General features: G+C 34.3%; 1 protein-coding gene across 2 annotated transcripts in view; it reads right to left on the bottom strand.

The window, feature by feature from the left end:
• BIRC6 (baculoviral IAP repeat containing 6) overlaps positions 1-16,077 on the bottom strand; it is a 295,513-nt gene that overhangs the window by 118,639 nt on the left and 160,797 nt on the right. For both annotated transcript variants that reach the window (XM_036749540.1, XM_036749541.1), the window contains exons 54-60: positions 15,462-15,683; positions 13,728-14,508; positions 12,199-12,342; positions 11,108-11,237; positions 5,966-6,097; positions 4,349-4,516; positions 665-838 (exon numbers count right to left, since the gene is read on the bottom strand). In XM_036749540.1, the coding sequence (XP_036605435.1) occupies positions 665-838; positions 4,349-4,516; positions 5,966-6,097; positions 11,108-11,237; positions 12,199-12,342; positions 13,728-14,508; positions 15,462-15,683 (1,751 nt within the window). The remainder of the gene's footprint in view (positions 1-664; positions 839-4,348; positions 4,517-5,965; positions 6,098-11,107; positions 11,238-12,198; positions 12,343-13,727; positions 14,509-15,461; positions 15,684-16,077) is intronic.

Below are 16,077 nucleotides of genomic sequence, written 5' to 3'. Positions count from 1 at the left end.
AAGAAACACAAATTTTAATTAATAAAGGTATAACGAGTTATCAAGAAAAACAATAATATCCAAAAAATATGGACTAAAACTAAAAACTCTACAGTAATCATTCAAGAAAAACTATAGCCTGTTAAACAAAAACTTCCCGTTATGATTTTCCACACTCTAAAAATAAGATTTGCTTATGCTAATATATCCTGATGAGAAGAGACCTAGATTGCAAATGTGGGCATTGAAAGTACTATATTTTTTCACTGACAGAGAGAATTTGGCAAACCTGTACATTTTCTATTTCAGATTCTCACTTGCAAAATGAAGATGTTAATTGCCTGCTACTGTATCATAGGACTATTGCATAAATTATGGGAATGTCTATAAAATACCTTAAGCTTCTTGTACTAAAGGAATTCTTTATTTGTAAATTTTCTATCAGTTTTTTCATTTTAAAAGTAATATAACCATTTGTCTTAATTACTGACCACTACAGCCCAGGCAGGTATATTAGTGGTATTTCCCCATGATTGCTGGTGAAAGAGACACAAAGAAATGAAGCTGTCGTTTTAGTTCTATAACATAGTTTGAACTATATGTCAGTGCTCCTGATATAAACTAAATTGAAATTGTCCTCCCAAACAAGAGATTCTAAATATAGCAAGAACAATCACATACATACCTTTCTCAGTATGGAGTCTTTTAAAAGAATCTGTTTTTGAAAGACTTGGGTCTGAGATAACTTTAGAGCCCAATTTAACAGTCAAATCAATTGAACGGTATCCTTGAGGGAGCTTCCGATCATACAGTAGAGTTAAAAGTTGGGCAAGCGTCATCTCTGCAGGCAGTGGTTGGCCTAAGAACAATGTAACCAAGGTACTTTTATGCAAAAGTTAGCAAGATATTTTGTTTAGAACTGTTTAATTAAACACACTAAATAGCAAAGTGGGAAAAAAAAAACCCGCGAAATCTCCTAAGTCATAACTTTAGAATACAATTAATTCATCAATTAAGTTTGGTGGGAAATGAATGTTCACCAACAATTGATAGTCCTTTAAAAGAAATGATCAGAAAAATGTCTTCCTTTAAAGTCCTACCAAAATCAACTGAATTTTAGGTTTGGGGATGAAGGGAGGACAGTAAAGTAGTATATATTGTCCTCCGAATTTGGATGGTCACCTGCTTCAAATGTTAAAGGTGTAAATGCTTCTAACTGGGATCAATGCTGCTTATATCTATCATAGGTTCTTTGCTGGGTTCAGAATATTCTTTTTAACTCTTAGCACTGGGGCTAAGAATTTCTTGACCAAGATAATGCTTACAAATTCTTCCCAATCATTGCTTTCTTTACAGTCACAGACCTCAATATTCCTCCTAATCTCAATTTTAATAGGGCTAAATTTACATAAATAAAATTAAGTACCACTTAAAATGTATCAGACTTTGGAACCTTCTTTTTCTGAATGGAAAGAATGGCAGTTAACAGTCTAAAATAGGAAAAGGGGACTGGAAAGGTATATAAAATCCAGACATGTGTCTAATTAGGGATTCCAAGAATTCACTGAAGTTAACTCTAAAAGACTAAGTAGGAACCAAAATACTCATTCGAAATAACAACAAGCATTATTTATGTAGCACTTTAAGGTTTGCAAACAAGTATCTCTTTATGTGGTTTTAACATGTATACAAAACTATTATAATTTTAAGCAACTGAAGCTTAAAACCATAGAGATTTTTGGAACATGATTATGTCACTTGACCCTTACAACATTGGAAGGTAGGTGGTATTATCTCCACTTTACAGATCAGATTAAACTGAGTGAGTTGCCCAAAGTCACACAGCTAGCATGTGTCTAAGGCAAAATATGAACTAAGTTTTTCCTGCCTTCAGGTCCAACACTAACACTGTGACTTCTAGCCATAAAATAAGTTTCAGAGGTGATGAAAGGAACCCAGACTAAGACTAGAACTGCTTTTTATGAGAAAATTATGTACATTGATTTGAGAATTTAACACTTCTCCTAGAAGGTGACATTTCTGGGAATTAATAAATTAAAGAGCGCATGCAAACCAATTACTCTATCAGCAACAAAAATAATGAGTTTAAGTTGAAAGCAAGATTGGCCATTCATAAAAAGTGTATGTAATCAATCTTTCGTCTAAACTAAGCATCCCTATCAAGTTAGTGAATTATTGTATATTGCACTGTATATTGTATATTGTATGTTATAGTATATTGTACTGAAAAAGAAATGATGAAGAAATTAAAGAACTACTTTAGAACTGAAACATAAAAAGAGTAAGGAATAATCTATTTAGACAAAAAAATAGAGCACACCCAGTATATTATATTAACATGTCTTGCTAATCAATCAATACTGTGCTAGGCACTGGGAAATAAATACAAAGAATGAAACAATACCTACTTGCCATGAACTTTTGTCATAACTGGGGAGACAAGTACATATAATAGTATATACAGTATGTATACATACATATTTAACACATATATGTATATATGGTTATTAATGTATATACGCATGTACTTATGTATAGATATATTCATATATACACATACAAAACCCTATAATGGTAAATTGGTAGTCAATTCTGGTTAGTAAGTCACTGGGGAAATGTCACTCAAAGTACTACTGAATGAACAGAGCATACTTAACCTGAAGAAGATGGAGAGAAAGAAAACAGCTATCTTATTATGTAATTGAGGGAACTGATCAACAAATATTAAGTGCTATGTGACAATACTACATTAGTCAATAGGGAAACAAATCATTTCCAATGGGGCACACAACAAGCACATATGTAAAGATAAACAGAATATAAAGAACATAAATACAAATAAATACAAAGTATTTAAATATGAGTTAGTTTGAGATAGGAGGGGACCAGCACTGGGAGCAAATTGTGTTCCAGAGGGGAAAGAGGGATTATTGTTTGTAAAGAATGAGAGAAGGATGGTCTTGGCTGGATCACAGGGTGGTAGGAGGAACAACTGCTAATGATACTAGAAACTCTGGCTGGAACAAGTTATGGATTACTCAGCTACATAGAGATGGATAATTAAAACCATGGGATCTTATGAGATTACCCAGAAATTACTGACAAAGATGAACGTCTGTGATCAATCTTGAGCAATACCCACAACTAAGGGAGAGGACATGAAGGATGGGCCAAAAAAGGAAACAGAGAACTGAAACTGAGACAGTGATTGAATATACATTAAGGAAAGGCGTGTTCAACAGGGTTAAATGTGGTGGAGAAGAATGAAGACTGAAAATTGCCATCAGATTTGTATTAAAGAGATCAATGATAACTTTGAAGAGCTAAGTTTCAGTTAAGTGATAAAAGTCAAAAGAACAAAAAGAACAAATTAAGGAGTGAGGAGAAAAGAAATGAAGCCAAGTATCTATACCTTTTACAAAGTGGTCTAGCGAAAACTTTTTTTTTTAAACAGAGGTGACCTACATAAGTAGGAAGTAGGAAAGGAACCAAGAGATGGAGAGAGATTGAAAATTAGAAAAAGGAGATGAGTGAGGTTGTAATCTTTTGGTGCAGATGGGATGGAATGACATTAAGGGCACAAAGAAAGTCCACTTCACTTTTAGAGACTGAAAGAAAGCAGGCTAGAATCAAGAATGATGTTAAGGACTTTTAAGTTGAATAGAAGGAGAGAAGAGGGAGCTCACATTGAACATTCTCAATTTGCACAGGAATAAGAGGTTAGGTCCACACCTGAAAGAGTGCAGAGGAATGAGGAGAGATAAGAAGGCTAAAAAAAACTTTTGCAAGGAATGAGAGAGGAAATCTATTAAGGAGGAATGAAAAGACTGCCTGGTGATCATGAATTTACAATGTACACTGTCAATATGGTTTTATGTCTTCTTCCAGATTGGTTTAGCAGCACATGAATAGCAACAAAAGAGGTAGATAAGGGATGTGGGGGTGGGGGTTGGGTACTTCCGAGCTGAAGTTTGGCCAGGAAGGAATGGTGAAAGAACAAAGGGACAAGGGATTCAAGAGTGCAAGTTAGTCTAGAGTTGAGTTAGCTAACTACAAGGTCAAAAGTAGTGAGAGGCATATGAAGTCAAAGCAAAAGTAATGCTCTGAGAGAGTACTGAGGGGTGGAGAGGTTGATGTTCTCCATAAAGGTGAAGAATATTTTAGGAAAAGTGAGGCATTGGGAGAACTTAAATCAATTTCTCTTTTAAATAATGACATGCAGCATTTACGGATTCCTATATGTAAACTGGAGGCCAAAATACATTGTGAATGCTGCTGCTGCCACTAATCTGTAGAGCTAAAATAAACTGAAATAATTATTCAACTATTCCATCATTCTGGAAATTACCTGGCAAATGTTTGTGGTATAGGTGAAAAACGGGAACAGTAATGGTTTTGCTGGAAGACTCTGCTCCTGATGAAGAGCTACCTACTTTATCTGGCATTGTTCTTCCTCTCCTTGATGGGGGACGAGGTGGTGTGGACGATACAGCTCGTTTAGACTGCGATTTCAAGCCTAAGAAAAAAATGAAACAAATCATAGATTTTAAGTCGTTGTTGAAAATGATAAAAAGAAATGATTTCATGACAGAAAATAAAAAGAAATGGCATACTAATGCAGCATTATATCCCCTGAAGGGAGCAGTTATGGATACCTGAGAGGAAGATATATATGTATGTGTTTCATATATCTTTGTGTTTATACATGTGTAGGTATATTAACTAGCGCACTAACATTTACTGAATAATAAATGTGCTTGGCCCTGTGTTGGTCAATAATGAGTAGCTGATGATGCTGAGTCCTGAAGCAAATCTGGCTTTCAGAAATCAACCCAATTTTGGCAAAAACAAGAACAACAACAAAACCAAAAAAACAATTTTAGTGTAGATTATACATATTGTCATTTATTAAAGAAAGTGAAAGAGTTAAGAAGTCATAGCAATGGCCAACATGTGACTTCTATTACGCCTCATAGCCAAACAATAGATGGCTAAATTAGACTAGAAAGGAGAAAAAGGAAAGAAGTAAAAGAGGAGATAAGGAGAAGAGGCTCAAAGACTAGCTAGAGTAAGAAAAAAAGAGAAATCCTCATAATAAGCCCCAATGTCAGATAATATTAAGAGTTTGCACTTTATAGTACTTTCAAATTTACAAAGTTCTCTATACAAGATTTCATCTGTACATTTTGCCTTGTGAGACAAGATTTATAACATCTTAAGTTGTAACTAACACGTATTCTAGTTAATTTCTCCCCCACTAATAATTCAACATCTATCATCCACCATATGACTATTCAAGTTTCACCAATTATATACGTCCCCATGAGAACATTAGAAGGAAAAATTCCATTCATTTTTACTCAAGTTAACTTTTCAGTTAGATTTTGCCTTGGTATGGTAACTTTACCAGCCATGCATCAATCTATTCAAGGTCTCCTTGAAAATAAGTAAGATTTCGGGAATCTTGGAAAATACAAGTTACTGATAAAAAATAAAAGTTAAAAAAAATTTTTGTTTTATTAGACATTCAAATACACATATCATAGATATAATGGTCTAGGCACTCAAATCTTTACTCAATTCTGAGAAGCAACTTCACAAAATAGACCAATGTTAATTGAGAAATATCTCAAATTGAAAATATATTGAACATAGGGGGAAAATGTCACTAAACTATCTTTTTTGACCTTTTTTTTTTTAACCCTTTTCAGGGTTATCTGAACTGCTAAAAGGGAACAGATTGCATAAAATTTCTTTTAGGGTTCATGGTTGGGAATAACAAGTAACTCCTTTCCAGTCTGTGTACAGTTTAAATATTGATACATAATCCAGATGATTTTCCTATGGGTTGTATTCAACAGTTTGCATATAACTGACTTCATTAAATGATTTAACTGTTCACATAGTTTACAAAATCAACAACAAAAAATGAAATTGAGATGGAAAAAGAAAAATAAAAACATACCAGAGGCAACAACAACACTATAATTGTCCTGAAATCCATTCTCTGCCTTAACTTTTTCTTTCTCTTCATGGTTTTTCTTTTCTTTGTCATCTTTCTGTTCATTAATTAGTTTAGCAGTGATACTTGGGGTGTCTGCAGAAGAGTACATAATTTATTTAAAACACATTTCTTATTAAAATACAAGCTAGGAGGCAATAACAATACTGTAAAGACAAACAACTCTGAAAGACTTAGGAACTATGATCAACACAATGGAATAAAACAGTTCAAGAGAAGTGATGACGAAACAAGTTATCCATCTCCAAATAGAGAAATGATGAACTCGGATTATATACTGAAGCACACTTTTTTTAGACATGGCTAATGGGGGAATTTGTTTTGTTTGATTACACATATTTTTTAGTGGGTTTTCTTTTGTTTTGTTTGCTTTTTCAATGGGTTAGGAAAAGGAAGGTGTATGGAATAATTCAGAACTAAAAATAAAATTTAATTTAAAAAAAGTTAAAACTGTTCAAAAAATTGATGTGCTGTCTTGTAGAAAATACTTCTGCAAGTAGAAAGTACTTGGACCAGATCAAAATTCAAGATCCAATTACCTATAATAATTATATATAGTGATAATGTATTAAGATTTGGAAACATTAAAAAAATAGAAAAGAAATCAATGTACCCAGATCTGAACTGGAAGCTGAAGCAATAAGATGCAGACTAAGTTATATTTCTGTAGGGCAAACAAGTCAAAAGAGCACTAACAAGTTACAACCAGAGGCTGTACTACTAATGGACCTTAGATTCATGTTGAAATTTTTACTCCAGATTTCAGCAGTTCTAAAAATGAACATTTCTTTATATAATAAAAGAGAAAAAAAAAAGATTTGAAGTCCCATAGTGTTGATTTTCACTGCAAGATGTATAATGTAGATAACTTCATAGTTGTTGGTGTGTACTGGAAAAAGCATTTGTTTTAGAGTCTGATGACACATGCTTTAATGTCTACTTATATGTGATACTAGACAAATCACATAATTTTTCTGCATATCAGGTTCCTCAAGGATAAAATGACATTGGATGATCTGTAAGCTCTCTTTCAATTCTGACTCCTATAATCTTGTGATTAAAAATGACCAAAACAGAGTAAAGGAGAAATCTCTATATACTTTAAAATTGTGGTTTTAGAGATGTTCAGAATATAATTAGATTTATACAACTGGGCTGATATTCTAAGACAGGAGCAACACAACCTGGAAAGAAAAGGAGAATGGATATAAACATTATATATAAATGTGATGGAATACTACTGTGCAGCAAGAAAGGATGAATATGAAAAATTCAGAGAAGAGGTAAGATTTGCGCAAAGTGAAAACAAAGCTAAAATTAAGCAGAACCAAGAGAACAAGATTCTTTTGTTGCAAGGACAACAATGAAAAGAAAGTTAAACTCTCATGAACAGAAAAACAAACTAACAAACATACAAGAAAAATACTGGAGACAAGGAAATATAACTCATCCCTCAGATGAAAAAGTCAGGAGACTACTCAGACAAAATATTGTATACACTGTCCCGCAAGGTTTATGTATTGAATATTTAGACTTTTACAACACGGAATGTATGTTATGGCAGCAAAAAGGACCTGGTTTTGCTGAGTCCTACACCAGCTACCTTCTTCCTTGGCCAAGTCATAACTTTTGTTGACCCAAGTTTCCATTTCTTTAAAAGTGAAGAGGCTGGAATTATATTATTTATAAAATTCCATATGGCTCTAAATCCTATAATCTTTTGAAAAGAGCCAATAATCAGATCCTGATTAGAAGACTACTAAGAATGGAAAAGTAAGGGAAGAGTCTAAGAGTCTAACAATATTTCAGTTTAGATGCAAAATGAAGTACAATAAGGAAAAGAATGAAATTAGGAAAAATATAAGAACATAAGATCAAACTTTTTGAGTACAAGCTTATGGAGTCACCCATGCAAACTAATCAAAGACGCTAATCTTCAGTGTCAAAGCAAAAACCAACAGATAAAAACAAGTCCAGACTTTGCTGATGTGAACAAGAACCCAGAGACATGACAAGTCTCTTCTAAATCTAGTGAACAATCCAAAAATTGTAGATGCCAGCCTAATACTTTTTCAGTTTCAAACGGAAAAATAAAAAGAAACCGTTCAGATTAGCTCAAATTTGTGATATCCAGGGAACAGATCTCAACACAGATCTCCAAATACCTTCTTTAAAGGTTCAAAGGAAAACTGATTATAACCGATTATCCTATTTCCTGAGACATAAATAGACCAAGCAGAAACCCTGGTTAACAGATGTACTTTTGAAAATCACATCCATTCCCTTTCACTCCATTCTTCACTGCCTTAACCTAGGAAGTCTAATCCAATTCTGTGCAAATGAATGGCAGCAAAAGAATCTGAGAACACTATGAATTGATCCATACTATGTGCATGAGGTCATGTGGTACAATGGCCTGGTTTTACAAATAAAGAACCTAGGGCTTTGAGAATGTAAATCAGTTGTAAGAGAAGGAAGAGCTGGGATTAGAGCCCAGTTCCTCTGTTTTTTTCAGAAGCAGTACTTTTTCTACTCTACTACTTTTTGAATATTTAATTAGAAGAGGGGTTTCAATACAATGACCTCTGGGATTATAAGATTACCTCACTTCCACTAAATTGCATTTCAGATTGTTTTCATGGTTCCACAACTGTAATTTTTATAACAATCATCTTCCTTTATATTAAGAAGGCAAAGTTTTTGTGTTATGCTCTAAAATAGCACTATAGTATATCAATTTACAACAAGGTTTAAATATACAATAAATTTCAATTTTGCTAACAATTACTTGTAACTGTTGTACCAGAAGCGAGCGAGACACACCACTGAGTATAAGTTTTAAGTGGAGAATTTATTATCCGGCGGCCATCGGGGTACGGCACCACAAATCAATGGCAAATGTGTTGGGGTGATGGCTTGGCTTATATAGGATATGGGGGTACAGAGTGGGGGGGGGAAACAGGAACAAAGGTCCTGGCTGATCAAAAGATTCAGCCAGGTTATCCTACTAGTGGGATAATCTCATTTACATTCCTTGGTGGAGTCACGGAGCCCCAGGGATATCTGCTAGACAGGGTCTGCCAGGTTATCCTTCAGTGGGATGGTCCTATCTATTGAGATTCCTTGGTGGAGTCATGGAGTCCCAGGGGGTTTGCTAAATGCCAAAGATATCTGAGTCCATTCTTTCTGGGGGTGCTTGTCAGTAGCTAGGGGTTTCACAGGGGTTCCTAATTTTCCTTGTATTACATAACTATAGCCATTATTAAAGATTTTCTTTTTGTCCAGACTACTGATTTTACCTTGACAGATAGGGTAACTCCCAAGTGAAGAAACACTACAACTTCCTTACAACTTACAGTCTTAGAAACTGTCTTGGGACACTTAAGAGTATTAAGAGCCACTGAAATGTGGGTAATTTATGTTTTATTTTTTCTATGCAACATTTGACATACTATATAATCTGTAAAATGTATATTGAAGAATTTTTTGTAAAAAAGGTCAAAACACAACATATGAAGTGATTTCTCAAAAATTAAGTATAATGAAGATTTTCTGAATCAAATCACCTTTTCTTTGCTCTTATGATAATAGTATTCTGGTATTTTGGTGGGTAACTAAACGTAAGTACTAATTACCCATTAATACAAGCACATAACAGGCTACTGCCAACTTGCGATGTGATCCATTCTTGTCGATTTACAAGCAACGTTCTCCATATTTACTTCAATGTTTTAAAACGTCGGGAATAGGTGTAAATGCTAGAACAAAGTAACACTCCAATTGTGTAATGTTCTTTCAAAAAAAAAATGTTTATTTTCTCCAGTTGTCACTATTGTCTTGGGCAAATATTCATCGTAGTGTCTCACTATAATTTCTTTTTAGAATGGGGAAGTTATAAAGGAGATTTATAATTAATATTCATACATGCATTAGAGGCAACTAATAGTGAAAGAGAAAAGGGTGCTGGGCTTGGAATCAAGACCTGAGATCGAATCTGACCTCAGACACTTACTAGCTATTTTACATTAAGAAACATGTTTGCCTGAGTTTCCTCAACTCTAAAATGTGAATAATAATGATACTTATCATTATTATACCTACCTTGCAGGGTTATAAGCATCACGTGAATATTTGTTTTAAAAAAAAAAAGCACTTAGTACACTAGCACAGAAGAGGCGCTTTGTAAATGCTTATTACCTTCCATTCTACCCCACTCCCACTCGTTATTCCCCTTTGCAGGGGGAAATTAGGAATAACTCTAATGCTTGGGGTTATTCTTGAGTGGAATTGTACAGCAATAAAGGAAGCTCCCAATAAGGAACTTCGTTGATGGTACCTGCCTTGCAACTTTTAGAGCATTTAGAGAACTACTTAGAAGCACTGAGAGATTAACCGACTCAACAAAGAGTTATACTTGTATATAGTATTTTTTGGAAGTCTTATTAAATCCAGGTGTTCCAGATTCTGAAGCCAACTCTCTATCCATTGTCTCTCATAAAGTAATACTTAGAAGAACTAGAAATATTTTTTTTTTTGGAGAGGAGAAGGGAAGGCAATTGGGGTTAAGCAACTTGCCCAAGGTCACACAGGTAGTAAGTGTGTCAAGTTTCTGAGGCCAGATTTGGACTCAGGTCCTCCTGACACCAGGGCCGGTGCTCTATTGACTACGCCACCTAGCTGCCCCTAGAAATAATTTTTAATGGAACATTCTGATATGCTCAGAAGCAGATGGATATCACTGAATCAAAACTTTAAATAAATCTATCTTAGATGCTTACTTTTTTAAGATAGATTTAAAGAAAAATGGATAAAACCACAAAGCCAACCTAGTCCAACTAGTCCCTAAATAACAGTATCCCCAGTATCTCTGTCCAGTCATGGGTAATATAAATTTAAAATCCCATGCATAGTTTAAGACACTTTGACGCTATAGATGAGCCTAGTACCTTCTGTGCTTGCACTCTTTTAGGCACTAGAGGTACAAACAAAAATGAAATAGTCCCTGACTACTGCCTCAATCCCCAAGCCAAATATGAAGGTAATTTTCAGGAAATTTAAGGAAAAATCACTTGAAGACAGACTAACCTGATACTCTATCAAGAACTTCTGCTAAGGTTGTTGAAATAGGCAGATGAAGAGTACGAAACTTGTGTCCTGCTCCATACATTGGATGCTGGATCACATGGCTAGTAGCATTTATTCTTCCTTTGTACAGCTGAAAATTAAATCAAAACAGTGAGTTTGCATTCTGCTTTGCAGACAGAATTTCAAGCCCATAAGTTTAAAAGCACAAAAATTATTCAAAATACTTATATCAAATAAGCAGCATTCACATTATAAGATATATTACAAGTTTTAATAGAATGATAAATGATTCTGTTTCCTTATTTTATTATAGTTATTTACTTGGGTTATGTTTTCCCCCTGTACTCTGAGATGACTGCCAAAATTTAAATGTCAAAAACTGGACTATCAGTAGAAGGACCGGAATTTAAAAGTACCTCAAAGGACCAATCTGCATCAACTGATGCCTTGTATTTGTTCAAAATCCACACATTAATGAAAATAGAGATAGTAGGAAAGTTTATTTCAAAGTAAAATTTTTGTGACAATCGACATGACTGATCTTTTTTAGTGTTAAAACTTCCCAAAATGGTAAAGCACATATACCTGAATTAGCTGTAAATAAAAAAGGTTTTAAAATATAGACTGACAAATAACAGTATAGCACAGGTAAAAAATATTTAAAAAAAAGTTGAAAAAATTGTAACAAGAAGCTATCAAGAAATTTCTTACTAAGTAGTGGATTTACATGTATACATCAAGAGTTACTGGAAAAAGAGTCTTTCCCTATAAATTACGGAGAGAGGTTGACAAAATCCTGAACTCAGCACATCTCAGGAGAGAGCCCTAATGGCCATGAGGGCTGAGACAACAAGATACAGTAAATTCAGGGTAAAATAGGTAATACCTTTTGGAGAGGTCTGTAGGAAGGACTGTAAAATAATCAGCATGTGGGTTCTAAGTATAAGGTCCATTCTAACTATTTTTTCTGTAGCAGATCCAGATGATATGGAATAGTGGCACACTCCATTCATAGGTTTTAATAAATAATTAGGTTTGACTCAACTAAATTCTAATAATGGAAATGATTTGGGCAAACAAAATATACTCACTGGGCATGGTGACTGAAGAAACATTGTCACTTTCTCATCCTCTAGCATCAACTGCAAAAAGAGGCGTCGTATAAACCCTGAAATGTTTCCAGATGTTGGAAGGTTCCCTCGTTGAGGGGATGATTGGAAAAGTTCACAAAGAACCTGCAAAGGCAAGACATTTAGAAGTGTTAAATGTAACTTATTAAATGTAATTAAATGTTAAATGTAACTTAATAACCCTCTGTTTTCCTTAGACATTATGAGAAAACCTTTTAAAAAAGGTTTACTATGCAAAAATTAAATGGAGGTGAACTAAGGAAGGACATATGGTGGAATGGAGAGAGTGCAGGATTTGGAGTCAAAGGACCTAGTTTCAGTCCCAGTATTCCATTACTGCCAGTGAGATCCGGAACAAATCACTTAACTTGGGTTTCAGCGGCTTCATTTCCAAAATGAAAGACTAAACCATAGGGCTTTTCTTTTCAGCTGTAAGTCTATGTTCCTATGATTCACATAATAACAATCGTACAATAGTCACAATTAAGAAATTATATCTTCTAATACCAAGCAAATAATCTAATCTAATTATAACAATATCGCAATAAAGCCTTGCTTTAAAACAGAAATTTTCAAGTGCCAAGCTACTGATTGCTTTGTTGAAAGCAATCTATACTGCCAAGCTCTAATATCACAAATTAATTTTAGCAATTTTTTAAATCCTAGGAAAAAAGTGGAAGGAGTTAACATAAGACAATAAGTGGTAATATATTTTTTAGGATTAATCTCATGTGATGCCAATTATCATAAGCAACTGCTTCATAATCATGAATATTAGATTAAAATCATGTAATGTGGGCTCATTTAAAACGCTTACAAATGGTAGGATGACTCTAATAAATGTTCAAGTTGCTCTAAATAATAGTTTCACGGTAAAACAGCACACTCATTAGCAATGGAAGCAGACAAAAAAGACTGATGGAGTAATTATCTTTTTTTAAAACCTTACTTCCATGGTTCAAATCCCAGTCAATCTACCTTATCACCTCTCATTTGTATTGCAATAGCCTCCTATCTCAAGCCTCTCTCCTTTCCATTTCACAAAACCTCTTCCAAAAGGATATATCAGTTGATGTCACATTTCTGATCAAGAATTTCCAAAGGCTCCCTATTGTCTCTAGGATCAAATATTGGCTTTTCTATCCAGCTTTACTGCCTGGTTCTGATATCCTTTTCCAGGCTGATTATACATTGTTCCCCTTCATTTTGTAATGTTCCAAGAACACTATCATACTAACAGTTTCTCAATAAACATCTATTTTTCCATCTTTTATTTCTATGCCTTTATATAGCTTGTTTCACAAGCCTGAATTGTACCCCTTTCTCTGCTCTGCCTCTTAAGAATTCTTACTTCTTTCAAGACGTTATCCTCCAGTGCCGTCAAAAAGAAATTCTGGATCTATCCTAAGTGCTATCACTTCCTCCCTACACCCCATCAAGTTCAATGGAAATTACTTAATATTTACTTTGTACATTTATCTTATTCTTACCTGAGCCATCAGTCTCTGGTTATTAGGGTGACAAGAAATACACTGTAAAAAGAAGGCCACTGTGGCATTCTCAATTGCAGTTCTCTGCTGAGTAGTTAATCCTGTTCCAGAAGCTGAGGAGAGCAAAGTAGACCTTGTACTACTTTGTGGCACCCCTGAACTGTGTCCTCCTGAAGTGGCACCAGAATGACATAGTAAGAACAGAAGGGCTGTCCATAAAGGATTGACTTCAGAACCACCAAGCCAATCTTTCATAATGTGGCTACTGCCAACTTCTGTCAAGAACCTGAGAACAGGTGCAACCAGGTCTGCTGTGATGGGCATCTTATTAAAGTGCTGTGGAACATGATGTCTCCTGAGTTTGTCCTGGGTAATATCCACCGATGGAGAAGTGCAATCAGAGCTTGAAATGTGGTTAAAACAGAAACTAGCCAGGCTCCTTACAAGAAGGGAGGGTAATCCTGAGTCTAATAACTGTTTGATAGCCTCTGGAGATTGAGAGGATGCAGCAAGAGTTGCCAGGTGAGACTCAGTTAGTGCAAGAGGTGCTTGAGCATTTTTTGAGTCATCTGTTAAGGATGAACTGAGGTCTTGTTTTTTACTATCATCAGTCATGGAAAGTCTATGGTGACACTGTAATGGAGGAGGAGTAATTCCCATCCAAGCCATAAGCAAAGAAAAATAATTTGGGTGTATATGACACATTGAGCAAAGAAGACTATCAACAGCTTTCTTCAAAACCATGTTGCAAGGAAGAGACATAGACCAATTAAAAAGTGACCTGGAAAAGCCAAACAAAATTGCATATAAATGTTAGTTTTTTATAAAAAAAAAAACACTTCTATTCTGAAACAATCTATTATGTTTTTTAAAAATGCAGTTTACCTAGTGGAAAATGACATTATAGTAAGGTTCACTTAAACTATACACTGCTTTCAGGGGGAAAAAATGTAAAGATTTATACACTCCTCATCCAAATTTATATATTAATTGGCTGTGCAATTATTCAATGTCCACAACATGCCTATTAAATGGCAAAATTTAAAAAAAATTTCTATGAAAAGCTAAAATGTAAAATGAAAACACTTTAATATCTACATGTAATTCAGAAGATAATAGTGAATCCTACTGTATCTTTCAATCCAATATGTCCACACCTGCTTAAAACTGGCTGGTGCAATTGTTGAAGCAATTAAAAAAAGTGGCAGAACAGAAGGAAATACTTAGCTTTACTAAGCCCAAGAAAAAGCTCAGCTGTTACCACCATTAAAGAAAGGTACAGAAAGAGTAATAGAACTGAAGTGAAGATGCAAGTTGAAATAATGGGAAACCTTTGTAGCACTAGCTACATATTGATCAAAAAATGTCTCCTACCTATCAAAATAACCACCTCTTATTTTTAAAAAGGCTAGAAAAATTAATTTGTCTATGTTTTAACACAAAAGAAATCTGCTTTAAATATCGTAAATTTTGCAGTGATCTACCATGTGTTACTTTGATTTTTAATAAGTTGAAACAACACTTGAGATGAAGTGTCAATTATTTATCCTCTTTAAAACAAGATAACCAAATTAAACACATACCAATATTCCTCAGGATTATAACTTATTGTATTGAATATATTTGATAACATATTCCTTCTTAAATACAGAATGTGAATTGTGAAGTACATTTCATCATATACAGAAATTTATAATAGAATTAAGAAAACAAGATTTCATATACTATACTTACTCAAAGAGCTCTCTGTTCAGCAGTCCTGGTAAATCATATTCTACAAGTAGCTCATAGCTATGCCATAAAATTGCTGCCACGCAGTGCAAATGAGAAGGAGATGGCATCAAAAGACCATACTCCCTTGTTGATGTGCTGGGACAGACGTAGCTCATCCTTCCACTTCTTTTCATAGCAGCTACTCTTGCAGAATCACTGACCCACTTCAACAGAGCCTGAATTCTTCAAGGAAGAAGCACAAAGAGCTATTAAGACTGTAAGCTCAATGAGGAACTTTGCTTCACTTAAATTTTCATACCATGTGATAGAAAAACTGTAATTAAAACGTGTGTGCATGCTCACTTATGTGGGACAGATATTTTTATTTTCTTTCCAAAACATTGGGTGAAACATTTAAAGGGTAAAAAAAAAAATGAAATGAGTATTCGTTAATTGAAGGCACTTTTTTTGTTCATTACACGTAAAAATTACATTTTAAATGAAATTGTCTTCCATAGCCATAGTCTCAAAATCATAAAAACATTCCACTCAGTAACTAGTTAAAATCCAAAATATTGCTTACCTTGACAAAATTCATGGAATTACAAACTACTCTGATGCCTCATTGTGATAGAGA

Source organism: Trichosurus vulpecula, chromosome 3, assembly GCF_011100635.1.
Source record: "Trichosurus vulpecula isolate mTriVul1 chromosome 3, mTriVul1.pri, whole genome shotgun sequence".
NCBI lineage: Eukaryota > Metazoa > Chordata > Mammalia > Diprotodontia > Phalangeridae > Trichosurus > Trichosurus vulpecula.
Note: the sequence above shows the minus strand (reverse complement) of the source record. Positions and strands in the feature narration are given on the sequence as shown.